Source organism: Sus scrofa, chromosome 2 (genome assembly GCF_054392235.1).
Source record: "Sus scrofa isolate SSC_HxYL_T2T_F1_AM1 chromosome 2, Sscrofa_HxYL_maternal_Yorkshire_Landrace_v2.0, whole genome shotgun sequence".
NCBI classification, from domain to species: Eukaryota; Metazoa; Chordata; class Mammalia; order Artiodactyla; family Suidae; genus Sus; species Sus scrofa.
Window position 1 is genome coordinate 44,785,660 of NC_139384.1, and position 27,910 is coordinate 44,813,569.

A 27,910-nucleotide genomic window follows, 5' to 3' on the forward strand; every position below is an offset into this window, starting at 1 on the left:
CTCCAGAAGACCACACGTGGCAACCCACCCCAGAAAAAGATTTAAGGTCTTCTCTGAGCACACACCAAACAGGAATCAAGGGAGTGCTTGGATAGAGAACAGACTTGTGGTTACCAAGGGGGAGGGGGAGGGAGTGGGATGGACTGGGAGTTTGGGGTTAGTAGATGCAAACTATCACATTTAGAGTGGATAGCAATGAGGTCCTGCTTTAAAGCACAGGGAACTATATCTAGTCTTTTGGGATAGAACATGATGGAAAATAATATAAGAACAGGAATGTATATATATGTATGACTGGGTCATTTTGGTGTACAGCAGAAATTGGCACAACATTGTAAATCAACTATATTTTAATTTAAAAAAATAGTTAAAAAAAAAAGAGAGAGTACTTGGGGCTACTAGAAAGTATTAACAGAAGTAGAGCACCCAGAATGGAGAAGGGCTGGTGATAGTCTGCTCTGTGCCCATTAGACATCTACCTGAGTCAGAGCCATCACATAAGATCTCCCAGGCTGTGTGCTGCACAATCCGAGGGGGTGCCATCCTACAGTCTACAGTGTGAACGGTGCCTGCTCATGTTGTGCAGTGCACAACCTGTGCAACTATATGCAGGCAGCTGAGCCTGAGGTATTAAGTTCAGTGCCGAGTATGCTGACCAGATGGGCCTGGGACCCACATGAAGGGATATGGAGAAGAGAAGACTTACGGGTAACATGATGACTGTCTTTGATTATTTGAAGTGCTGCATTAGGGTAGAGGGAACAGAATTGTTTTCTGTGGTCTTAAGGGCAGAACTGGATTGAATGGAGGGAGGTCCTGGGTTCAGTTCAATATTAGGAGCTATCACATGGCAGAGGTGCCTAGTGGTATTTCACAAAAGCTTTATTGGACACAACCAAGCCAAGGACAGACAGTGATGAGCAGGCTAAGAATGGCAGTGATGCCATTGAGAGGATTCAAATGTTAAGAGCAAAAATCTAGGCCTGAACTTCCCCAATTGGCTATGCATTGGAATGACCTAAGGAGTTTGTTAAAAATACTGTTTCCCAGGACCTAACCCCAGATTTCTGGGGCCAAGTCCATGAATCTAGAATTTTAAGAAATTCCCCAAGTGATTCTGAGGTTGATGCCTGTCTTTGGTTCACATCAGCATTTGGGAACTTGGTGTCATTCAAGGACCTGGCTCCCTTGGCCTCTATGGTTCTGAAGCCTCTGAGATTGGAAGCCTCCCCAGCCTGGTCCTCCCACCAGGAGGACCTCCAGCCCCACCTCGCCCACCTCCCTGTGGGAAGAAGGCCCCAGCTGGCTGATTCTGGGCCACAGTGCCCTGGCCTGGAGATGGAGTGTCAGGGGCGGACACGCCATTGTCCCTCAAGCATGCCCCAGAGTCACATGCCCTCTCCCCACAGGACTGGATTGACCTTGTTATTGCCGTCTGTCCCCCCAAGGAGTATGACGATGAGCTGTAAGTGTCTGGGGACACCTGACCTAGTACCTCCTCTTCCTCCTCCTCCTCCTCTCTGGAATCTTGGCCACCTTCTCCCAGCCCAGCCCCAGTCCTCATCCAGCCTAAAGGAACGGCCCCATCACACAGCTTCTAGTACTAATTGATCCTAAAAAGCTCCCAGGCTAGAGAAGCCTAGAACTAAGTCACTGTCCTCAAGCATCGTCGGAGCTGCCTCCAAGTCTGTCTTGTCCAGATTTTTCTTGCCATGTGGAAAACTGAAGCCCAGAGAGGTTCCAGGTCTCAGACCCAAGTAAAACAGTGAAGCTGGGACAAAACATCAGGATTTCTGATTCCCCACTCAGAACTTCACCCTGTTCTGTCAGCTTCAAGCCTTGTGTGCTTTTCTCCCTGGAAGGTCTTCCTGCCCTGAACTGCACTCCCTTGTTCTGCACCTCCAGGCACCCCTTAGGCTCTGGCCCCACCCTTCAGCTTCTCCAGGGAGCCCCGCCCTGCCTCCCTCTTTCTCTGCGATGATGCCCTGTACCTCCGTCTCTCTCTGTCTGTTTCATTCCTGTCTCTGTATCCGTGTGGATCTATCTCTTTCTCTGTCTCTCCTTCTGCTCCCTCCTTCTCCCCCTTCCTTCTTGTCAATCTCTCTCCCCTACATCCCGCTCCCCTGCATCCGTCTTCCCTTCATCCCGCTCCCCTTTCTCTCGTCCCTCTTTTTCTTGCTTCTCTCTACCTCTGGCTCTGAGTCCCTGCGTCTCCATTGTTGCCTCTCTGCATCTGTCTTCTCTCTGTCTCTCTCTGTCTCTGTCTCTGCCTCTGCCTCTGCGTGTGCCTCTCTCACTGGCCTCCATCCTTGCTTCATCGCATCACCTCGCCACCGCTGTGTTTGCCTCTCATGGCTGCACCTGGTTTCCGTGCACATCTTAGCAAAGTCAAGGGCTTATAGCAACTAATTCTGGCACCCAGGGCCTAGACAGGACCCGAGACCTAGTGAAGGGAGAAATCTGGTGGTGCTCTGCCTGGAATAACCAAACCCTGTTTTGTGTTTCCTGCTCTGCTCTGCGTATGTAGCTCTTCTCTCCCCTCCTCTGCAGCTGAGAGCCCCCAGCCGGTCCGAAAGCTCCTTGAATACCATGCTCCCGTGCTTAGACACGGGTTCCTCCTGCAGCTGGAGCCTGGCAGCCCCCACGGTGAATAGGCAGGCGGGCTGCAGGGCCACGTCTGTCCACACTGCATGCAGTGGCCATTTGCTGCCCATGCTGTCGGCAGGTTCTTTGGACTGGTCTCTGGAGGGGGTCCCTGAAGGGCCACCAAGCCTGCTGTTGGCCGCGCTGGAATTCGGCCAGACTCAAAGGCCCTCCCGCTCAGGGAAGCCAAGCAGAGCCCAGTTCGTAGCAATGCTGGGGGCCTGGGCGTCCTGACTCATCAGAACCCTGGGGATCTGCCGTGGGTCCCAGGATGGGACAGGGAGCACCATTCGCTGCTGGGCACAGGCAGTGCCTCCAATCAGGCACAATGGGCTGGAAGAGCCCAGAGGCAGCACGGCCTGGATTTCCCCTTCCCTGAGAGTGCCACCTTCTGGGAGCTCCACCAGGCCCCAAGCTTGGCTGGGGCCAGGGCAATTAAGAGGCAATTAAAGCTGGTCCAAAGAACCCAGATTGGCCTTTCAGAGTTGTCCATGTCCTGTTGAGACCTGTCATGGCCTAAACCCTGCTCAGACCAGACTGTCCTCTGTGCCTTCTCTCCCACTTGATTCCAGACTCTATCTGTGGGACACTGGGAAGCCCAACTTTGAGATGTGTTTGCCCACTTGTGACAGGGCTGCTCCCATGGACGGAGCTGGCAAATGGCTGTGAAACTGATGGAAAGCCCACAGCTGGCAGCATCTGGGGCAGACCCGAGTCTGGACTTGTCCACTTTTCTGTCAGCAGTTTCTCAAAACATTAGGGCCTCATGCACCCAAGACAGTTGGCCTACTATGCCATGGCTTCTGGGATGGCCTCGGTGGCCCTATGTTTTCTGTCACCTGTTATCTGCTCTTTGCAAGGGACCTCAACTCCTCTGTTTCTGGTCCCCTCCTACCTCATCCAAGATGCCCCTTCTTCTCCCTCCCTGGCCCCCTGTGTGCCGTGGCTATGACTGGGGGGTGGCTGCTTGGGGCCTGCACTAAGAGGGGCGGCCAGAGGTCAGCAGGGCCTTACACTGCCAGGGGACAGGGGGAGCTCCCTTTTGTTAGCCTTACCCACAAGGCCTGCACTGCCTGGTTTGTTCCTCTTCCTACAGGACTTTCTTCTGAAATCCAGAGGAGAAACCAATTCACCCCTAAAAGCCAGAGAACTCTGGACCCAGCCTCCTGAATACCATGCCTAGAAGCAGCCATGAGAGACAGCAGCCTACAGGCACCCCCAGGAACCCCAAAGCTGGCACTCAAGGATGGCAAACTCCCTTGCCCTAAAGCAGGACTGCATAAGGAGCATCTCAGGCCACTCCTCTGAAGGCCAACTTGGAAGGAGCCAGCCGTTCTGAATGGGCTCCTGCAATCCAGACTCTGCTGTCCTTCCTCTGACTCTGTGACTTCAGCCTTGAGGGACTCCTCCCTTGAATTCTAATAGGATCTGACTCCTAGGTCTCTCTCTCTCCATCCCTCTCCTCTCTCTTCTCTCACTGCTGCTAAGATTGATGCCACAAACCTTACTCCAAACTCATTAATATAATAAAGACTTCTTTCCCAGCTGATGTACGTGAGTGTGGATTTGGGCAGCAGCATCAAGGCTGTCAAATTAAAAATCGTGAGATTTTGACCCCTAGTCAAGAGTGAGACACAGATCCTAGTGCTGGGATCTGGGACTGACACAGAGGCCATGATCAAATGACCAGGCCCTGGCTTGGAGCAGAGGGCTGGGGTGGCAGCAGACAGACTGGACTGGGCTTCTCAGCAGAAGGATGACAGAAAGTAAAGCCCATGTGGCAGGGACTGTGCCTAGCTCCAGAAAATGCAATGACCAAAAGCCCCAGAAGGTCACCTCAGGGTGTATGGTGAGAGTTCCTGCCATGGTGCAATGGGATCAGCGCTGGCTCTAGAGCCACCAGGTCACAGCTTTGATTCCCAGCCAGCACAGCAGGTTAAGGATCGGGCATTGCCATGGTGTAAGTTGCAACTGTGGCCTGGATCTGATCCCTGGCCTGGGAACTTCCACATGCTGCAGAGCAGCCGAAAAATATTTTTTAAAAGGGTGGAGGGTGTTGTGATATGGTCCAGTTCCTCTCACAGACAACATGGTCCCAGCCGCCTCTCTTGAGGTTTCCAAGACAGGCTGTAAGCGAGGACGGGGCAGAGTCCAATCCGTCCATGAAATTACATCCAGCAGGACCTCACGGAAGGAGGCGAGGGCTTGAGTCAAGGAGTGTAACTCCAAGGGGCTGATGGGGCTGGGTCGAGGCCCTGCTGGTTACAGGGCTCAGGGATGCTCTCAGGCTGGCTCTAAGGCCGAGAGTTGGCTCCATCAGGATAGGCTGTCATGGGGACCCACGGTGAGGAGAGGGCGGTCCCCACCTCCTGAGAAGTGGAAGTGGAAAGTGGTTCTGATTTAAGGTCTCTCCATTTAGGCTTCCTGCCTCCCCCACCAGCTTCCTCAGCATCCTCAGAGCTCAGCTTGAACATGGCCACACAATCCTCTACCTAACTCCAGGTGACCTTTCAGCCAGAGCTCCACCACCATTTCCCAATTCCAAATTCCAAAGGCAGTTTCTGATAGGGTCAGCTCCCAAGTCCACGGCCCTGGGATCCGGGGCCAATCCCAGGTCTGGTGAGCTATGGCCGGGGGATGGGGTCACAGCCCACTCAACATGGCTGTTGAGGAAACAGGGACGGAGAGCAATGTGTCATAATCAGTGAGAAGGGCAGAGAGAGAAAGAGAAGGAGAAATTGCTGGACTTCCTGATCTCAGTAGAGACAAAGCCACGGTGACCTCCTAATAGCTGGTTAGGGTTAGGTTAGGGTTAGGGTTAGTAGAGGCAAAGCCACAGTGACCTCCTAATAGCTGGCTCCCAGGGAGAGCAGCCGTGCTGAGGAATTCTGTTTTCTTGTCTGGCTCCTAACCTAGCTCTGGAGACAATTCCAAAATGAAGGTCAAAGGAGGGGGCTCACATTAGCTGACACATACTGTGTGCCAGCCCTGGGCTGGACCCTGGTATCTGCCACCTTCCACTGCAATGACTGGGATTGGTGCATGGCCCCCACCTCACCCCAAGGAGCCTAGCGATAACAGCCAGCTCTTAGATAGCATTGGCTAAGTGCCAGGCACTGTTCCACGCTAAGCCCATCCACTTCCCTCAACAGCTCTGCAATGTCGGTACTGCTGTCTTCACCAACTCCATTTTATTAAAGGAAGATTGAGGTACAAATAGGTGAAGGGACAGTCACCAGGTCACACCATGAGGAAACAGTGGAGCTGGCATTCCAAACCCAGGAACTCTGGCTCAGAGACAGCGTCCTTCTCCACTCTATGCTGCATGGGGCAGGGCGACCCTTTTAGGAATGTCTCCGTTTCTAGACTCTTGGCAGGACAGTTCTTCCCACACTTGATGAACAACGGACATTCGGCACTTTGGGGATAGTTACCTCCTCCTGTGACCCACACATACTGCTGCTGAGGCCTTCAACTCATTGATGCCTGCAGTCTCCCCATTTGAAATTCATCCCCAGCTATTCTTTTTTTTTTAATTATTCAAATGAATTTATCACATCTATAGTTGTACAATGATCCTCACAGTCCAGTTTCACAGGATTTCCATCCCACAACCCATCTCTAGCTATTCTTAGGTATTGGCGCCTCAGAGCGAAGGAGTTTATCAGTGTTTATCAAGACTTGATGAGTGAGACAATAAAGAGGGCTTTGAGCTCTTGGTTAGAGAAGAGCCAGGAAATTGAGTGGGAAGAAGGAACAAAGGGAGGCTGGGGACAAGGGTGACCTAAGTCCTGAGCCGTTAGGTCACCTAGGGCTGGCAGGATGTGGGGACTACAATGGGTTTCAGCTTCCTTTTTTTATGAGGCCTGACTCCCTCTTACTACCATCAAGGAAACCAATTCTCGTGTATTGGAGAGTTGTCCCATGTTGAATGCAAAGTACCCAACAGATACTGGCATTAATCACTTAAGAAATGGAAAGGGGGCTTAATCTCTAGAATATATAAACAACTTATACAACCCAACAGCAAAAAAACCAATCAATCAATGGAAAAATGGGCAAAAGACCTGAATAGACATTTCTCCAAAGAAGATATACAGATGGCCAACAAACACATGAAAAAATGCTCAACATCGCTGATTATAAGAGAAATGCAAATCAAAACTACCATGAGATATCACCTCACACCAGTCAGAATGGCCATCATTAATAAGTCCACAAATAACAAGTGTTGGAGGGGCTGTGGAGAAAAGGGAACCTTCCTGCACTATTGGTGGGAATGTAAACTGGTACAGCCACTATGGAGAACAGTTTGGAGATACCTTAGAAATCTATACATAGAACTTCCATATGACCCCGCAATCCCACTCTTGGGCATCTATCCGGACAAAACTCTACTTAAAAGAGACACGTGCACCCGCATGTTCATTGCACCACTATTCACAATAGCCAGGACATGGAAACAACCCAAATGTCCATCGACAGATGACTGGATTCGGAAGATGTGGTATATATACACAATGGAATACTACTCAGCCATAAAAAAGGATGACATAATGCCATTTGCAGCAACATGGATGGAACTAGAGAATCTCATACTGAGTGAAATGAGCCAGAAAGACAAAGACAAATACCATATGATATCACTTATAAGTGGAATCTAATATCCAGCACAAATGAACATCTCCTCAGAAAAGAAAATCATGGACTTGGAGAAGAGACTTGTGGCTGCCTGATGGGAGAGGGAGGGAGTGGGAGGGATCGGGAGTTTGGGCTTATCAGACACAACTTAGAATAGATTTACAAGGAGATCCTGCTGAATAGCATTGAGAACTTTGTCTAGATACTCATGTTGCAACAGAAGAAAGGGTGGGGGAAAAATGTAATTGTAATGTATACATGTAAGGATAACCTGACCCCCTTGCTGTACAGTGGGAAAATAAAAAAAATAAAAAATAAAATAAAATAAAATATTTTCTTTGGTTTAAAAAAAAAAAAAGAAAAAAAAATGGAAAGGGGAGTTCTCGTGGCTCAGTGGCTTATGAACCCGACTAGTATCCATGTAGACGCAGGGTCAATCCCTGGCCTCGCTCAGTGGGTTAAGGATCCAGCATTGCTGTGAGCTGTGGTGTAGGTGGTAGCTGTAGCTCTGATTCGACCCCTAGCCTGGAAACTTCCATATGCTGCAGGTGTGGCCCTAAAAAGCCAAAAATAAAAATAAAAATAATTGGAAAGGTCCAGACAATGTGTATTGAGGTGGGGGCCTAAAGCAGTCCCTGGCCTTCTGTAGGGGCTCTGAGGGGCATTGCTGAGACCAGAGTCAACCTGGGAAATTGGGCCAGACATGAGGATTCACTTCAGTGCCAAGGCTGAGTATTCAGGACTAAAAACCCATCCAAGCCAAGGACTACACACACACCAGCATTCGCCTTCCACAGGCGTGGCCGACATCACACCTTCACTGTCTCTAACCAGCCAACCGGGCAAGTCTGGCCCATCAAAAGAACTCCATTTGCCACCTTTGCACCTAACCCTCATTATGGGGTATTTAGGAAAATTGAGGCCGAAAGGGGATGACTTGTCCAAGGTCCCTCTAAGTTGGTGGCACGGTTGACATTTCTACTGTAATATGCAATGGCCGGGCGGGGGCGGGGGGAACATGAAAAAAGCCTGGAAATTCAAGGATGCCTTTTGACTCTGAACTTTCAGCATTTTTTTTGTTTGTTTGTTTTTTAGGGACACACCCATGGTCTATGGAGGTTCCCAGGCTAGAGGCTGAATTGGAGCTACAGCTGCTGACCTATGCCACAGCCACAACAATGCCAGATCTGAGCCGAGTCTGTGACCTACATCACAGTTCACCACAACGCCAGATCCTTAACCCACAGAGCTAGGCCAGGGATGGAACTTGCAACCTCATGGTTCCTAGTCAGATTTGCTTCCTCTGCTCCATGACGGGAACTCCTGAACTTTGAGGATTTTATCCAGCTCACTGAAGTTGCTGCCCACAGCTAGTCCCTAAGTTTGAGCCAGCTTTGAGCCTCTCACCTCTGCATCTAGGAGTCAAAGTAAAAGGGCTAGGTCTGCAGCCTCTGCTTCCAGGACCCCTTTTGGCCTTGTGCAGGGCTGAGAAGCTGATTTTTCACCCAATTCTAGCCTAATTCCCAAGCCTAAGTTTTGGGGAAAAAATTGTTTCCAGAGATGAAAGCCCTTTTCTCCTTCTGTCCCTGCAGTGACCCATCACAGTTCCCTGGGGCCCAAGCTGGCCATGCCTCTGTGAGAACTGGAGGGTCAGGCATAGCCCCTGGGGGGGATGGGGGGAGCAGGTGGGGCTGGCGCAGGAAGAGGACAAAGGGCAAAGGGCCCCTGGGGACTGGGGTTTGTCACCCAGGAGGCCGCCCACAGGCCTTAATAGGGACAAGATTTCTATTAGCTACTAATAGGTCAAACACTGCTGAGCCCTGAACATGTAATGACATTTAATCATTACAAGACGTTAGTAAGAGGTGGACAATGGTGTTCCTTACACTAAGGAAACTGAGGTACTTAAGTGACACTCCTGAGGTTAGGTAGTAAGTGGCAGAACCAGGTTGTGGATCTGGACTGGGGCAGGTGGGGGGAGGGGGTCCAGGGTCCATATCATTAATCAGTATGCTTTTTCCTGCTTTGAGGAGATGAGAGGGGAATGATGTATAGAATATGATTTCAGGAGCACCAGGAAAAACTCCAGCTATAAAATAATTCCTCTCTGCTTCTATTATCTCTGTGTCATGTGCCCATCACAGGGCAGAGTGAACCAACCAAAGCCTGACAGGTCAGATAGCTGCTCTGCTTCATACTCTTCACTGGTTCCCTTGCCGCCTTCGGGGCAAAGTCCAAACTCCTCAGCCTGTTGTGGAAGCCTACATCACCAGACCCTGTGACAACTTCTCCAGCCGAGTCTCTTGCCCATCTCTTCTTTCACATCCGCCACACAGAACATGTTGCTTCCTGGGCTTTCCATGCTCCATCACATCCCTGTGCCTTTGTACATGCTCATTCTTCTCGGTCCTCCTCATGCCTCGTGAACCTCTATGCATCCTTCCAGGCCCAGGTCAACTGTACAAGGGGACCAATGGGCCTGGCATGGAAGCAGAACTCAGAATAAGTTCCTGCTCCCTCCTGAGATGGACCTTTTTGGGTCATGACAGACAACCAATTCAAGATGACTGCTTAAGTGAAAATTCCAGGAGTATTTGATGTCAGGTTTGGCTGGATCCAGGTGTTATAGCAATGACATCGGGAAAATGTTATGGCCATCTGTAATTGTCAGGGATCGGGGTGGGGGGAGGAATTTCCTCCCATGATTATGGGGTTTGGTTGGTCCGAAAGCTACAGGGAAGGTTAGCAGGCTGGAAACTCAGGGAAGAGTTGATGATGCAGCTGAATCTGAAGGTTATCTCTAGGTACAATTCCCTCTATCCTCAGGGGACATTAGTCTTTTTTTTTCTTATGGCCTTCAACTGATTAGATGAGGCCCACCCACATTATGGAGAATAATCTTCTTTACTCAAAGTCTATTAATCTAATTTAAAGGTTAATTTCATCTGAAAAAAATACCTTTATAGTAGCTTTCCAATGTGTTTGACTGTATATCCAGGTACTGTGGTCCAGCCAAGTTGACATAAAATTACCCATCACACCATCTCTTGGCTCCATCCTCCTCTGGTTGGTTTCATTTTCAGATGAGCTCTTCCTACATGATGCCAAAATGGGCTCCAGTATTTAAAACATATTCACCCAGGTAATCCTACCCCAGTGGAAAAAGCATGCCTCTATCCTAATAGTTCCATCCAAATCCCAAAGATTTGCTCTGATGAGCTTGACTTGGGGGTAAAGCCTTCCCTGATTGGCTAGGCCTGGGTCACATGTCCACTTGTGTAGTCCCATCAGCACCTCATGGACTGAGTGAAGGGAAGGAGTGGGTTCCAAAGGGAAAATAGGAATGCTGTTACAGAGGACTTGGAATACAGCTGGGCAGGCACAAAGCAGGGTCCACTAAGGACCTTGGTTCCCCAAGACCCCTCTATGGATTTGACTATTCTAAGTATGTCATATGAGTGGAATCATATAGTATTTGTCTTTTTGTGACTGGCTTATTTCACTTAGAATAACTTCCTCACGTTGTAGTACATGATTTTAAGGCTGAATGATGTGCCACTATATTGATAGACCACATTTTGCTTATTCATTCACCTCTCAAGGGACCCTTGGGCTGCTTCTACTTTTGGCTATAGTGAATAACGCTGCTGTGAACATGGTATACAAATATCTCTTCAAGATTCAGTTTTCAATGTTCTCGGGCATATGCCCATATGTGCAATCGCTGGATACATTTTGTTATCCTTTTGGGTAAGACCAGTTGTTCAGATAAATGGCAACAGATCTAATGCTCATAGTACATAAAGGGCAAAATGCTTCTAGGAAAAGAAAATTTTTGGGGTCTTTTAGGGCCACACCCTGGCATATGGAAATTCCCAGGCCAGGGGTCAAATTGGAGCTATAGCTGCCAGCCTACGCCACAGCCACAGCAACATGGGATCCGAGCCGCGTTTGCGACCTACACCACAGCTCATGGCAACGCTGGATCCTTAACCACTGAGCAAAGCCAGGGATCAAACCCATATCCTCCCAGACACTAGTTGGGTTGGTTACCACTGAGCCACAAGGGGAAGTCCCCCAAATTCCCCCTTTATATCTTATACATTTCCAAGTCTCAGGAGGCTGGGGCTTTTTTGTTTACAGGAGCACTGGGAAGTCCAAGGAAGTTTTTTGTTTGTTTGTTTTGTTTTTGTTTGTTTGTTTTGTCTTTTCTATGGCCGCACCCACTGTATATGGAGATTCCCAGGCTAGGGGTCGAATTGGAGCTGTAGCCACCGGCCTACGCCCGAGCCACAGCAACGCAGGATCTGAGCTGCGTCTGCAACCTACATCACAGCTCACGGCAATGCCAGATCCTTAACCCACTGAGCAAGGCCAGGGATCGAACCCGCAACCTCATGGTTCCTCGTCAGATTCGTTAACCACTGAGCCACAACAGGAACTCCCCAAGGAAGTTTTATTTCCCCACAGCAGAAGGGAAATACAACACCACTGGTCACAGGTAGGTAGACATGGAGGTTCTTAGCAAGACTCACAGCAAGAAATGGAGGCAGCCACCTCAGAGCAAGCAGAGTTTCTCCCTCTCTGCCTGTGTGCCACACAGCTGGCCACTCTGGCGACAGACTCTTCATCCGTCTAGGGCAATACCGAGACCAGTGAGTCAGCTCAGACTCTACTGTTCAGACCCCATTACATTGACAGATACCATGGGGCAAAATTCCACCTGCTAGGTCTCCATACCTTCAGCCCAGCTCAACAGACACCCACCTGGGAGCCACCTCAGGCCTGCAGCTCCTAACACAGGGTCCACGGATGGATTTAGGGAGGGTTTACAAGTCCCAGCATTTGAATCTCATTTTGGAGAAGTGATCCAAAGCGTTTATCAGATTTTCAGAAGTCTCTCTGACCCCAAAGAAGTTAAATCCATTCTATAAAGGGGTGACAGATTAAAAAAAACCCAATAATTTATTGGCATATACACCATACCATATATAAAATAGATCGGTAACACGGACCTACAGTATAGCACAGGGTAATTTACCCACCACTGTGTACTAGCCCATGTGGGAACAGAATCTGAAAAGCAATGGATGGATGTATATGTATAACTGGTTCACTGTGCTGAACACCTGAAACTAACACAACTTTCTAAGTTAACTATACTCCAATAAAATTTATTTTGTAAAAAACCCCCACAATTTTTGCGAGTTCCCGTCGTGGCTCAGTGGTTAACGAATCCAACCAGGAACCATGAGGTTGTGGGTTCGATCCCTGACCTTGCTCAGTGGATTAAGGATCCGGCGTTGCTGTGACCTGTGGTGTAGGTCGCAGACGCGACTCGGAACCCGTGTTGCTGTGGCCCTGGTGTAGGCCGGTGGCTACAGCTCCGATTCGACCCCTAGCCTGGGAACCTCCATATGCCGTGGGAGCGGCCCAAGAAATGGCAAAAAGACAAAAAAAAAAAAAAAAAAAATCCCAAAAACTTTAATAGTGAGGGGTTGGGAACTCCCAAAAGATTAAAGAGTGAGCCCCCTCAGTGCAGGCTCTGTGTTCACCACTGCGTCTCTGGTACTTAGTAAGGTGCCTCTCACACAGTGTGTGCTCTATAGACATATACCAACAAGTGAACGAAGAAAAATCTCTTAAAAACCAAGTGCGCCTCCATGATATGACATAAGTCAATGAGAAAATTAAATCCAGTTTATAGACATCATTTTTCCATTTAGCTGAGCAAGCACATAGCTGTTATGCCCTCAAGGATACATTATTACTGACAGATTTGTTCATTCATTTGTCCAATCATTCATTCATGTAACAAATACTGAGATTTGAGCACCTACTCTCTGCCAGAACCAAAGCTACTACATAAGACTCAGTCATGGCGTTCCCAGGGTAGCTCAGCGGTAATGAACCTGACTAGTATCCATGAGGATGCAGATTCACTCCCTGGCCTTGCTTAGTGGGTTATGAATCCAGCGTTGCCATGAGCTGTGGTGTAGGTCACAGACACAGCTGGGATCTGGCATTGCTGGGGCTGTGGTGTAGGCCAGCAGCTGCAGCAACAATCTGACTTCTAGCCTGGGAACCTCCATATGCCACAGATGAGGCCCTAGAAAGCCAAAAAAAAAAAAAAAAAAGGACTCAGTCTCAGCCCCCAGTGAGCAGGTACAGACCTGCAGATAAATCTTCAGGGTACTGGGTAGCAGAGGCAGTGACAGGGACTGGCCAAAGTGCTGGGAGACCAAAGGGCGGGACCTTTAAGTGGCTCATCTAGCAAGTGGGTCAGGGAAGGCTTCACGAGGAAGTGACATTTGAGCCCAGGGCTGAAAGCTTAGAAGCAGCCAGTCAGGGGTCAGGGCACCCATTTTTAGCTGCCACAGCCTTGGTGCTGGGCACACCCAACAGGTGCTTCTTAAATGTGCATTATCAAATGAACAGTGAGCAGCGTCTACATGGGGAGCTCCTTAGCTGGAAATTCCAGAGCAGTAGTAATCCAGTCTCCCATTGTCCCCACGACCCCTCTCAGGGTGCTTCATCCCAGCAAGACTCATCACTTCCCTCACTGCATCAGGAAAGTCTGTTCCCAGCTTCCCCACCTTTACACACACTGAGAGTCCTCCCCGGCCAGACAGCCTCCCCTTCTATCCCTGCACAGGTTGGGCCACCCCTCAAGGCTGCCTTTCCGCTAAAGTTTCAAGAAGGCTAACTCTCCAAGCCTAGTCACCTTTTAAAAAAAAAATAAATGGGAGTTCCCATCATGGCTCAGTGGTTAATGAATCTGACTGGGAACCATGAGGTTGCGGGTTCAATCCCTGGCCTTGCTCAGTGGGTTAAGGATCCAGCGTGACCGTGAGCTGTGGTATAGGTCACAGACCTACAGATCCTGCGTTGCTGTGGCTCTGGCATAGGCTGGCGGCTACAGCTCTGATTAGACCCCTGACCTGGGAACCTCCATATGCTGCAGGAGCGGCTCTAGAAAAGGCAAAAAGACAAAAAAAAAAAAAAAAAGTGTATATTTACCTTGTTTTCTCAACCAGACTGTGAGCCCCAGAGTGTAGGACAATCTATTATTCCCAATCAGGAGGCAAATTCTGCCTGCATCAGAATCATCCAGAGGACTTGTCAAAATAAATTTCTCAACTCCATCCCCCAGAGTTTCAGATTTTATAAGTCCAGGGTGGGCCAGAGAATCTGCCTTTCTAACAAATTCCTAAGAGATGCTCTTGGTCCAGGGATCCCACTTTGAGGGATCCAGAGCTGGCCGAACTTGGGTTTCGATGCAGGCTATGCATCTCACTGGCTTGTGAGTCAGGGCACGTCCCTTAGCCTCCCCCGGCTTCAGTTTCCTAAGGTCACAAAAAACACTCAGTTTTCAGGGTTACAGGGGAAACGAGCTGGCACACAGTGGATACCCAATCAATGCCCTAATGGACGGGCTAATTGCCTCTGTTACAGATCGGAGCACCCATTGACTGAGCCAAGTTATTTTTCCCAATTAGGGGAGCAAGTAACACCACAACACCCTCTACCATGAGGGGGCTGGACCAGCAGAGGAATTTGTTTTGATTTCTCCAGCTCCAGTGGAAAAGGTGATGCTTCTGTCTAAACTATTAGGCTCGCTCTTCTTAACAAAATATCTCCTGGCTCTGTCTGTTGCCCAAGTCTCAGAGCACCCACATCATTAAATGATTATCTTCTCAAGGGCACACTGGCTACTCAAAAGCTTAAAATTACATATATTCACCAATTTGAATTTTTAATGTATGAATTTTACTAAAAATAGACTTTAACTCTACACAGGGCAAAGGCTTCAGCCATGTTTCCTTCTCGCAGGTAAATGTTAGGTAGTGGCCGTGAGTCTCTGTCTGGACGCCTCTGTCTTTCTCATCCCCAACTCTCCTCCCTTCCCTCCCTCTCAGGTTTCTACATGCCTGATTGGAGAGGCGGTTTTTGCCCAGGCTCCAGACAGAAGGTGGCAGGCAGAACCACAGGGGCAGGCATGTCCACACTTACCCGCATCTGCATACCCAGTTTTCACCAGTGCACCAAGACACTGGCTGTGTACTTCTGCACAGGTGCGCACCCAAGTGGCCAAGTCTAATAAGGACCTTGGGCTTGCTCTGCAGATATGCTTCCAGGCAAGTCCTCATCCACCACCACCTGACACCTCCCTCCAACTGGAAAGCTCCCACCCCGCTTTGGCCTTCCTCGCTTACCCCCTCCTACCCAGCCCACCCCTGTTTCTCAGCAGGATGTTCCAAGTGGGAATCTGAACTCTGCTACCTACTTTGCTGGGGGACCTTGGGCCAGTGAGTTTCCCGTCTGCCTTATCCTCACCTGTGTAGTGATGATTTTAGCACCTGCTTTAAAGGGCCATAACGCTGAAGCTAGATAATGCAATACAGGGCTTGGCACGTTGTTCTTGTCCACTTAAGTTTCAGGTAGGAACTTGATCAATTATTAAAATCAATAAGCGTTGCAGCATTATTTATAATAGCCAAGACATGGAAACACCCTGTGTCCATCGATGCATGAATAAAGAAAATGTATATTCACACACACACACATACACGTACAAGGAAATATTAGTCATAAAAAGAAGGAAATTCTGGAGTTCCCATTGTGGTGCAGCAGAAATGAATCTGGTTAGTATCCATGAGGATGCGAGTTCAATCCCTGGCCTCGCTCAGTGAGTTGGGGATCCATCGTTGCCTTGAGCTATGGTGTAGGTCACAGACACAGCTTGGATCCCACTTTGGCATTGCTGTGGCTGTGGCATAGGCAGGCAGCTATAGCTCCGATTTGACCCCTAGCCTAGGAACCTCCGTATGCTGCAAGTGCAGTCTAAACAGCAAAGAAAAAAAAGGGGGGGGGGGAAATCCTGCCTTTTACAGCAAAATGGATGAGCCTCATGGGCATTAAATAAGTCAGAGAAAGATACTGTATGACCTCATTTATGTGTGAACGAAAAAAACTGAACTCATAGAAACAACAGATTGGTGGTTACTGGAGGTAGAGGCAGGTGGGTCTAAGGGCTGGGGAGAATGGGTGTAAGTGGTCCAAATTGTAACATCCAGTTAAAGATACCTAAGCTCTGGGGATGTAATATATATTCATGGTGACTATAGTTAACGATATTGTATTGTATATTTTAAAGTTGATCTGAAAAGAGAGTAACTCTTAAAATTCTCATCACAAGAAAAAAAATTATAACTGTGTGAGATGGTTGTTACCTAAATATAATGATAATAATTACATTGTACATCTTAAATTTATGCAATGTTATAGGTCCATTGTATTTAATAAAACTAGAGAAGGGGGCATCAGTGTCTTGATCAGTGTCTTGTCTTTGGACAAGAAGCCATCAGCCGATCCAAGAATGGAAAAGCTTGATAGGAGATCTACGGTTCGCTAGGCTTTCTCACACATTTGATCTGTGAGAGAGGGATTACTCTTGCTCTTTCATTGCTGAAGTTTAGGGAGGCTGACTTGCCCAAGGTCAGGTGATTGGTCAGGAGTAGAACTGGGACCTGAACTTCCCCAGCATAGTTTGAGTCCAGGAGCCTCTGCTTGGGGAACACAAGCTGAGGTCCCTGTGGGGAGGATAAGGAGGGAGCTGAGGTTCCTGTGAGGGCTGGTGGTGGAAGGGATTCAGCGGCACCCCCCATCTCCCCTGGTCCCAGCCTCGGCTCCCACAGGGCCCCCAGGCCCAGACAGCTGAGGCTGTGCTGTGCCTGCCAGAGGCACCTGTTAGGGGCCAGACCAAGCCAGAGAGAGGTGTCCTCTTTGGCTGAGGCCGGATGGGGATTCTGCTGCTGCGTGGTCTCAAGTGGGAGAAGGATCAGCCAACCCACCGTATATTCAGCCCACACAGCTCATATGCAATCCTTCCCTTCTGTCAGTAAAGAAAGTTGCCTCCAAAGCCAGTCACTGAAGGTGAGCTTGCTTCACTCACAGGTGGGACCCCGGGCAGCAGGGCCCTCTCACACTCAGGTCCTCCCATCTGGCCCCTGAAATGATGATCCCAGTGACCGTCACTTTGACGGAGCATTTCCTTTGGTTTCTACCACAGAGAAAAGGCAGAAGTCACGAATATTAAGCTTTCCCCAGAGATCTATTCCTTGCGGCCTGCACTCCCTCCTCAGGAGATGCAGTCTGAGAGGCAGTAAAATCCTCAGCACCCAAGCATCCCTTTAAGGAGTAGATAATAGAGCAGGTGTTGAAGCCAGGCCTAACTGGGTTTGAGTCTTTTCTCCACCAACTCCCAACTGGGTGATCTTGGGAAAACTGCTTAACTCCTCTGAGCCTCAATTTTCTCTGATAATAGTAACTACGAGGCAGTTCCTCTGAGGGTTTAAACAGATAACGCGTGTGGCGCACACACACTAAGAACTCAACAAACACTGGTGAAACAAAAGGGAGAAAATCTTATTCTTTCTCTCAATAACCTGTTCAGGAAAAGAGCGGGTTTGAGACCCGTCAGCATCTCAGGAAGGGAAAGAAGGCAGGCTTGTAAACCCTGAGACAGTACACAGGCTGAAGGTAAATCCTGAGTTTCTCTGGGGACTGAGGGGCAACTTTTAAAAACAGGCTGTATGGAAAAAGGAAGAGGAGATAGAAGAAAACGCACAAGAGAGAAGACCATGGAGGAGAAATGGGAGGTTTTACTAAGTTCAGCTAAGTTTGAATTATATCTTTCTCAGGAGTGCTGGTTGTGGCTCAGCAGTAACGATAACAAACCCGACTACTATCCATGAGGACATGGATTCGATCCATGGCCTCGCTCAGTGGGTTAAAAGATCCGGCATTGCTGTGTGTTGTGGTGTGGGTCACAGATCCGACTCCGATCCCGTGTTGCTGTGGCTGTGGTGTAGACTGGCAGTTGCAGCTCGGATTTGACCCCTAACCTAGGAACTTCTGTATGCTGAAGGTGCAGCCCTAAAAAGCAATAAATAAATAAATAAATTACATCTTCCTCACCTCCCTGTGAAGAGTTCAATAAAGCCTCCATTTTTAATCCATGCCCTGGGGAGCTGCCTGTTTAGGGGATCCAATGAGGGGATGAGTTTGACCTCAAGAGGCCTCAAAGGTGTAGAGCAAACAAACTGGGATGGAGTTACCCCCTTGCTTGTGTTGCTATAGTGGGGGTGATCTTGGATCATTTCTTAAGTGGGCAAGAACCAGAGCCTTATTTAACTTTGATTTCAAGTCCATATCCCATCCAAGCTGGCAGAAAACCTGAACTCTGGACTTTCTTGGAGTTCCTTCCCCACCACCCCAGGTATGTGGTGCCAAGAGACTGGGGAGGGTTCATCTTGTTCCTGCCTCTTCCTCCCCGCTAAGTATGGCGGTGGTGGGGGCGGTCCCCTGCCTCCATCAGTCTGGTGGCCTTGCTCTGGGGCAAGGAAATCTTTCTTCAGAATGGCCCTTGTATGAATTTTCTGGCACAACTGACACCTAGTCTTGTCCTTGCTGGGTGGCTACCCCCCTCCACTCCCTACCCGGACACACAAACACACACACACACACACACACACACACACACACACACGCAGCAGACAGACAGGCAGGGAGGCTGGGCCCAGGTTCCTGCTCCCAAGAACTTCTCCCTCTTTGACATACCAGTCGTCTGTTCTCCACCTGGAATCAGTTTCAGAGTCACCTGCCCGAAGCAGGTGGGGGGAGGGAAGAGAGGACACATTTCCATCAGCACAGAGAGCCCTATTTTGTTCTCTGCACTTGCTACATAGTATGGATAATACCATGATTTTTGTTTTTGGTTGTTTTTAACCATCTTACTATTGACTGGGGTTATTGAAAAGTTTTGTTTCTCAAAATATCACCCCATTCTATTATGTCACCATTATCATCTTGATGGCCCCTTCCATCATGGTCATGGACATACCTGATCAGCCAGATCTAGAGACAGGGCACTAAAGCCTGAACAACATCAGAGCCTGAACAACATCGGAGCTGGAAGGGATTTTTTTTTTTTTTGCCTTTTTGTCTTTTTGCCTTTTGCCACCCTACGCCACAGCCCCAGCAACACAGGATCCTTAACCCACTGAAGAAGGCCAGGGATTGAACTCGTGTCCTCATGGATGTTAGTCAGGTTCGTTAACTGCTAAGCCGTGATGGGGACTCCTGGAAAGGACTTTTTGAAGCCTTGGGCCAAGCTTCCCTTTCCCTGCACAAAGGAGGGGAGGGAGCCCTGCCATTGGCTGGTGGGCCAGTGAGCACAAGAATTCCAGGTCCGTGTAATCCATTCCAGATTCTGCTCAGAGGAAGGCCGAGAATTCTCCAAGCTGAATACTCTTGCTCTGAGCCTGTTCCAGTCTTTCTTCCAGCCCCTTGCAGCAGAAGCAAGCCAGCATCTCTGGAGGTGGAAAAGCGTGAGATCCAGCACCTTCTCATAGAGACATGTATAGCTTCCTGTCTCCTCCTGGTGTGGAAATAAAATGGTTTCGTGTTGCACTGGCTGCTCTACATCTATGCCTTGGCTATCTTTCCACGTCGGCATACATAACCCTACTTTATTCTCTGTATTTGCCTCGGTGTATTCCACAGAATGGAATTATAGTGTTGTTTGTGTTGTTTTAGCCAGTCCTCTATTGATGAAGACTTGGGTTGTTCCCAAGATTACAGTCCATGCTACAGCAGAAGTCTTTTTGGGTCTCTTTGTGCACCTGACTCCACACTTGTCAAGGTAACTCTGGGACCCACACTATAGACAGTGTGATGAGTATCTTCACTATAAAGCTAGGGTGGGAGTTCCCGTCGTGGCGCAGTGGTTAACGAATCTGACTAGGAACCATGAGGTTGCGGGTTCAATCCCTGGCCTTGCTCAGTGGGTTAAGGATCTGGCGTTGCCGTGAGCTGGGGTGTAGGTTACAGACTTGGCTCAGATCCCACGTTGCTGTGGCTCTGGCGTAGGCCGGTGGCTACAGCTCCAATTCAACCCCTAGCCTGGGAACCTCCATATGCCACGGGAGCGGCCCAAGAAATCGCAAAAAAAAAAAAAAAAAAGGTAGGTGTAAGGAAGAATGGAATTTGCCCACAGTCATGCAGTTGGTTTGTACTAGAGATAACAAACATGGTGCCCCCCTACTCCAGTCTCCCGACCTAACATGCTCTTAGTCCCAGCTGGTGATCCCTTAATCATCCTTTACACTTGGGCAGCTTGGGTTGGACCAGGCTTTTCGTTTATTTCAAATGGCCCAGAAGAGGCAATCATGTGGGCTGGACCAGGCACTGTGTGCTGAGAACTAAGGAAGGAAAAGACCACTGGGCAATCTTCATTGATTGATGGGGTCCCATGGATGGGTCCCTAGGGAGGAAGGAGCCAGGACCATCTTTCAAGCTTACAAAACACACTTATACCCTGTGACCTCATTTGAATCCTCTAGAGTCTATATTATTATCTTTTCCATTTAAAAAACGGGAAACTCGGAGTTCCCATCATGGCTCAGTGGTTAACGAATCCGACTAGGAACCATCAAGTTGCAGGTTCGATCCCTGGCCTTGCTCAGTGGGTTAAGGATCCAGTGCTGCCGTGAGCTGTGGTGTAGGTTGCAGATGCGGCTCGGATCCCGAGTTGCTGTGGCTCTGGTGTAGGCTGGCGGCTACAGCTCTGATTAGACTCCTAGCCTGGGAATCTCCACATGCTGTGGGAGTGGCCCTAGAAAGGCAAAAAGACAATAAATAAATAAATAAATAAATAAATAAAAATAAATAAATAAAAAAGAGGAAGCTGAAGCATAAAATGGTAACCTGTATTACACAACACAACTAGTAGTGGTATTTATTCTTTTTTGGAGGGGGCACAACACATGGAAGTTCCCAGGCTAGGGGTCAAATCGGAGCTGTAGCTGCTGGCCTACACCACAGCCACAGCCACGTGGGATCCAAGCCTTGCCTGCAACCTCCACCACAGCTCATGGCAATACCAGATCCTTAACCTACTGAGCAAGGCCAGGGATTGAACCTGAGTCCTCATGGATACTAGTTGGATTCATTACGGCTGAGCCACAATGGGGACTCCCAGGGACTTATTCTTTAAAAATAGATACAGGGAGTTCAGGCTGTGGTGTAGTGGGTTAAGAATCCAGCTGTAGTGACTCGGGTTGCTGTGGGGGCTCAGCTTCAATTCCCCAGGGCAGTGGACACAGGTCACAGCTGCAACTTGAATTCAACCCCTGGCCCAGGAACTTCCATATGTCGCAAGTGCAACCATAAAATATACATGTGTGAAAAACTGAAGTGTGAAAAACTGAAACTGTAACTACAAAAACAAAATGGCAACACTGCAGAAAGTCTGAAAAAAAAAAACCTTGGAGCTGAAAACAACTTTGTTAGGTGACCAAAGACACAGTATCTTACCTCTTTGAACCTCACTTGTTTCATTTTCACAGAAGGAGAATGGTAATAGCTGCAAGAATAAGCACAGCAATGGTAGCTAATGTATACTCTCCCTAACGTAACAGCCATTTCCAAGTCTGAATTCCCCCTATGGGCTTGCATTGAAAGATACACATTTAATATGGCTATAATCAAAGGGAACATACACTTTTTTTTTCTTTTTCTTTTTTTGTCATTTTAGGGCCACACCCATGGTATATGGAAGTTCCCAGGCTGGGGTCGAATGGAAACTACAGTTGCCAGCCTACACCACAGCCACGGTGTGGATCCAAGCCCCTTCTGCGGCCTACACAACAGCTCACAGCAACTCGGGATCCTTAACCCACTGAGCAAGGGCAGGGATCGAACCCGAAACCTCATGGTTCCTAGTCGGATTCGTCAACCACTGAGCCCATGACGGGAACTCCGGGAACAGGAGTTTTTGTTTCCTGTTTTTTCACCTGACATTGTCTCATAAGCTTTTCCCACTTGGGTACATGGACTCAACAATCACTTTTTCTTCTCTTTTCTTTTCTTTTTTTGCTTGGGCTCCACCCTCAAAGATTGTTGAAGCTAGGCTTCGGGAACCAGTTTTTTTGTTTGTTTGTCTGGGCTGAGTTCACAGCATGCAGAAGTTCCTGGCCAGGGATCGAACCCACACTACAACAGTGACCCAAGCCACAGCAGTGACAACACTGGATCCTTAACCCATGCTGCCACCAGGGAATTCCCAGCAATCATTTTTTCAGTGGCTGCACTCAATCAGATTAATTAACTCCTGTTACTGGAGCTGGACATCTACGGCCACCAGATTTTCACTATTTTGGCTGATGCTGCAGGACACATCTTTCAGCCTCAGAGAGATTTTCTGAAGTCAGAGATCGCCTGAGTCCTTCCGACCCTGAGTGTCTGTCCTCCCCAAGCTGTTCAGGGCCTCTCTCAGGGCCTGAGACAGAGCTGAGGCCTTGCCTGACAGCGTCCTGTAAAGGCTCTGAGCCTCAGAGCACCCTCAGAACAGGCTCATAAGGAAAAGGGCTACAGGAGCTTCTCAGATGTCTCCCTAGCCCCCACTGAGAACATATGCATTTATGCTCCATACCCTTAACTCAGGAAATTCTTCTAAAATCTAATCTGAAATCCCCCTTTCTCTTCTTTCTTTATAGAATACAAACTTTTTTGGCCATGGACCTGTGAGAATTTCTCCAAAAAGTGTAGGAAAGTATACTACTGTGTTTATAACTTTACCAGATTCTTAAACTCCTTAAGCCTGGCTTGTCAGGTTAAGGATACAACCTAGGGTGACATTTTCTCTTTCCACCCCTCCCGGCTGCCTTGCATGCTTTCACTGGATACAATTCCACAGCACCTCTTTTTCAACTTGGGCCAGGACCTGTTCTACCCATGCATCTGCTAGTCGCTGAAGGTTTCAATAATGTATTAGAGGCATGCTGGAAGGAGATGAGGGTGGGGTGGGGTGGAAATCTGAGGAGCTGGGTTCAAGATATGCTTCCCTACTTGTTGGCAGTGTGACTTTAGGTCGGACATGTAACTTCCCTGAGCCTCAGTTTCTTCATCAGAAAAGCGGGAGAAATTACTGTACTTGCAAGAGCGTTGGAAGACTCTGTGAAATCAAGGAGCACGCTGTAAAGCACCTATGAGCATCCTGCGCCTGGAACCACTTTTGAAAACATTCCAAGCCTCCCCAAGGTACGAATGCTTTTACTCCTGGATGGGAACTTACCGCACTCTACCCCCACTAGTTCCCTTCTCCCATCTAACTACTTGCACCAGCGCCACGCCCAGGTAAGCCCACACCTCAGACCCCTGTCAGGGAGCTCACACTCGAGACTCCGACCGCGCCCACCAGAGACCCACGAGGACCTTCCTCTTTTCTTCACCCTTCATCCTCCCACTCCGACTCTAGCGTACCCACCCACCCAGCCTGCCTTCCCCTCTTCCGCAGCGCACGCGCGCAGCGGGGCACTCGGGAGGCGGCCCCCAGCACATCTGGGCGCGCGGGCCGCCACAGCTGGAAACGCCGGCCCCAGCGCGGCCCGGCGGGTCTGGCTCCCGGCCGCCCGCCGGGCCCGCAGGTAGCAGACCGGGGCGGAGTAGGGGGAGCGGGAGCGCAGGCTGAGCGGGGCGGGGCCCTCGGGGTGGAGGCGGGGGCCTGACGGCCGGGCCGGGCGGCGGAGCGACAAGGGACAGAGCGCGGGAGGCGCGTGAAGCCAGCCGCAGCGGCAGCCGGAGCCCGCGCCGCCATGCCCCTGGCCTTCTGCGGCAGCGAGAACCACTCGGCCGCCTACCGGGTGGACCAGGGCGTCCTCAACAATGGTTGCTTCGTGGACGCGCTCAACGTGGTGCCGCACGTCTTCCTGCTCTTCATCACTTTCCCCATCCTCTTCATCGGTGAGCGCGCGCGGCGAGGCGCGGAGGAGGGGAGGGCGAAGGCGGGGAGGGAGGAGGAGGAGGCGCTGCGCTTTGCGGCCGGGCGGCCGCCGCTCGCCTCCTTCTCGGGGTCCCCTCCTCTGAGTTCTTTGCCGGGGTCCCGGCGCGCGCACACCTGCACAGCCCTCACTCCAGGGTACCCCTGAAACCGCACCAACCACAATGGACGCTCCTGACCCAGGGGACCCCCCAAGTTTTGCCACTGCAGGGCCAGAGCTGGAATGGAGTATAGGGGTCTCTATACGCGCTGGAAAGGTCGCGAGGGGTTCGGGCTGCACCCTCCGCGGCTCTGTGTAAGGAGCCGGGTCACCCCTCCCCCCAAGGCACCCGTCTCCTCAGCCGCAGCAGGGCCCAGGGAGGAGGGCAGCCTGCGCCTCAGAGGCTGGGATGGAGGCCCTACAAACCCTATGCCTCCCCGGGGCTGAGCCAAACAGTGGTCAAGAGCCTCTGGCAGTCCTGGGGTTCCACTCGCCCGGAGCCAGAAGAGGGTCCCCTACCCCGCTAAGCCCACCGGGCGTGCGTGTCTCCAGAGCGCAGCTTAGGCTCGAAGCAGAGCACTCGACTCAGCAGCGACCCCGTAGGCCCCCAGAGCTCCTGTTTGAAAGCCTTCTGCAAAGTTGGGTGGCACCACCCAGACAGTCTTGAGCGCCTCTTTTCTGGGGTCCCCTTTATCTCTCCCCAAGACCTCGAATGTCCTAAGCTGGCTAGCTCTGTCAACTCATAGGGTGTCCCCTGTCTCCCCCAAAGGTGTTAATTCGCTCTAATGAAGAAGAAAAAAAAAAAGCAAATCTTAAAATTCCTATACAGCTTTAGGGAAGAAAGGAAAACTGTCACAAAATTAAAAAGAGGAGGATGCTGCAAAAGCAAAAAGTTGCTAGTTATTGACAAAGACAATTTGAAAGGAAGCTCATGCTCATATGTGTATCAAAAATTGTGCTAGCATTTACACTGCTGCTCTCAACCAAATTGTTTATTTATGTGGTAATTTGTCATACAAGAGATCAACTTATAAAATGCACATGTGGGCCTCCATGGGTCCAGGCTTCATGCTGGGACCTTTAGTTCATGTGTTCCAGGCTGGGGTACTGTCATGCACAGGTGTACAAATGGGTACACTCCTATTTGCCACCATGGACCCAATGCCTATGCATCCTCCTGGGGTTCACCCAGCCTCCTCCAGGTGAGCTCAACTTCCCACCTCTTCCTGTCTCTCACTGCAGGATGGGGCAGTCAGAGCTCCAAGGTACACATCCACCACAGCACATGGCTTCACTTCCCTGGGCACAACCTGCGCTGGATTCTGACCTTCATGCTGCTCTTCGTCCTGGTGTGTGAGATCGCAGAGGGCATCCTGTCTGATGGGTGAGTGACCCTCAGAGGACCCAGGAGAGTGGATCTACTCCAGGGTGCTTCCTGAAAGGCCCAGGAAGATCTCCCAGCTCACCTGTCTTCCATGAGGCAATATCATTTCACTTGCTAATCAATCTAGCAACTGTTTACCCAACATCTGTGTGCCAGGCTCTCTGTGCCAGGCACTGGACACTGAGAACTAGGCTCTGCTCTCGGCGTAGCAGGGTGGAAGGAACCCATTTCTGCATGCCAAGGTCTGGTGAAAGAATTCTAGAGCCTGTCAGAGTGCCCCAACTCCTATAGACAATGCCTAGCCTCTCCCACAAGCTGTTGGAGTTACCTTCTTAAGAGAAAAAAAAAAATCACTCTTGCTTAAGAGCTTTCCTTGGTTCCCAGTTGTTTACCAGGTCTGAGGTCCACAGCCTGGCATCTAGTTTCCTCACAGAGCCCTCCCAGCCTCTAGCCTCATTCTCAAGGGCTTCCTCCCCATGCCCACCTTTCTGCTGGGCCTTACAGCATGCTTTTCACCCTCTGCCACAGCAGAGAAGGTATCATATGTTAACATTTATATCCACTTGCAGACTGTCTCCCCCTAAGTCAGAAAGGCCTCACAGTTGGAATCTGGGTTTTATTCGTCTTTGCGTTCACAGTGCAAGGCACATGACAAAGCTCCATAGATCTTCATTGACTCCTTAAGAGAGGGGATGAGATAATAGTTGCAAGTTAAGTACTCTGGGAGGATAAAAAAAGGCAGAGCTGGACACGCTTCATGGTTGCGGGGGCTTCTGAGCCAAATCTGGAAGGATGGCTAGGGTTCCGACAGGGCAGAGGGGTTCCTGAGAGGCAGGGCTGATGGGACGTGAGGGAGGAGGAACAAAGGAAGGCCACCGCAGAGGAAAGCAGGCAGGGTGGGAGCAGTGCAGCGGAGCTGAAGCGTGAGACTCGCGGCAGCAATGGAGGCTGAGAGCTGGAAATTGGGGGCATCTCCAAGAAAGCTGCAAATGCCAGGCTGTGTGTTTGGCTTGGATGTTGTCTGCAGTTTGGAACAGAAGAGAGATGGAATAAGCACAGCACTTTTAGGTGAGAACTTGAGGGGGTGTCCAGGACAGGTTGGAAGCAGGGAGAGGCTGGAGGTAACAACAGCACTTGAGGTGATTGTGGTAACCTAAGTGAGAGATGACTGCAGCTGGAAATGGTATGTCAGCTGCTAGGGATGCAGACAAGGGGGAGGTGAAGCGGCGATCTCACTAAGGAGGAATCGAAGAATCAGCAAGGCTCAGAGACTGCCTGGGTGAACGGGTGATGGAGGGTGCTGAGCATTTGGCTTTTTTTTTTTTTTTTTTTTTTTTTTGTCTTTTCAGTGCTGCACCGGCAGCATATGGAGGTTCCCAGGCTAGGGGTCTAATCAGAGCTGTAGACGCCGGCCTATGTCAGAGCCACAGCAATGCCAGATCCGAGCCGCGTCTGTGACCTACACTGCAGCTCATGGTAATGCCGGATCCTTAACCCACTGAGCGAGGGCAGGGATCGAACCCAAAACTTCATGGTTCCTAGTCGGATTGTTTCCACTGCGCCACTTTGGGAACTCTGCTTTTGGCGTTAATACCTGAGGTTGAGTCCCTCTGAGCTGGAACCAGACTGTGCCCCCATTCCACTCCTGCCAATGCTGGCTCCTGCAGCTGGACGGCAAGGGGATGGGATTGTCCCCACCCCCAACACACACACTCCCTCACCCTCTCACTCCCAGTGTCCCTGCTTCCTGGCTTCTGTAGTAATCTTTGTGATAACTGCTTGCCTGGGACCTCCTCCTGATTATCAAAGCCCTCAGATGAGGGAGAGGACCAGAATGCATACTGCCACATAACTAGCAGGTGACAAGTCCACCTCCCACCTTCCATCCCAACACCTCTTCCAAAGCAACACAAATGCTGGAGCAGAGGGATGCCTTCTGAGCCCTCAGGCCAGACTAAGCTTACCAGGCTGTAAAGAACAAAGGGGGTTCCCATCGTGGTGCAGTGAAAACAAATCTGACTAGGAACTATGAGGTTTCGGGTTCAATCTCTGGCCTCTCTCAGTGGGTTAAGGATCGAGCGTTGCCATGAGCTGTGGTGTAGGCTGCAGACATGGCTCGGATCTGGTGTTGCCATGGCTGTGCCGTAGGCTGACAGTGCAGCTCAATTTAACCCCTAGCCTGGAACCTCCATATGCCACGGGTGCAACCCTAAAAAGACAGAAAATAATAATAATAAAATAAAACAGTGGTCTTCAAACTCAAATTTAGGGTAAATCTCATTTGGTGATTAATTAAGATATCTCTTACTTCTAGGGCTTCTTTTCTTCCTTTAGGTATTATTTCTGTGTGATTCTCTGAATTCAGAAAAACCAAAGCCTTATAGATTAGTGAGGAATTTTTTTTTTAATACGGAATGTT

General features: G+C 49.8%; 2 protein-coding genes across 10 annotated transcripts in view; both read left to right on the top strand.

The window, feature by feature from the left end:
* USH1C (USH1 protein network component harmonin) overlaps positions 1–4,192 on the top strand; it is a 53,472-nt gene extending 49,280 nt beyond the window's left edge. For all 3 annotated transcript variants that reach the window (XM_085011928.1, XM_085011929.1, XM_085011930.1), the window contains 2 exons: positions 1,410–1,465; positions 3,740–4,192. In XM_085011928.1, the coding sequence (XP_084868054.1) occupies positions 1,410–1,465; positions 3,740–3,752 (69 nt within the window). In that variant the 3' untranslated portion in view covers positions 3,753–4,192. The remainder of the gene's footprint in view (positions 1–1,409; positions 1,466–3,739) is intronic.
* A 19,523-nt stretch (positions 4,193–23,715) lies between these two features.
* The window catches only part of ABCC8 (ATP binding cassette subfamily C member 8), an 88,453-nt gene continuing 84,258 nt past the window's right edge, over positions 23,716–27,910 (top strand). For all 7 annotated transcript variants that reach the window (XR_014837240.1, XM_085011835.1, XM_005661102.4 and 4 more), the window contains exons 1-2: positions 23,716–24,090; positions 25,350–25,491. Coding sequence is in view for 6 of the 7 variants with exons in the window: in XM_085011835.1 (XP_084867961.1) it covers positions 23,943–24,090; positions 25,350–25,491 (290 nt within the window). In the remaining variant the exon portion in view is untranslated. The remainder of the gene's footprint in view (positions 24,091–25,349; positions 25,492–27,910) is intronic.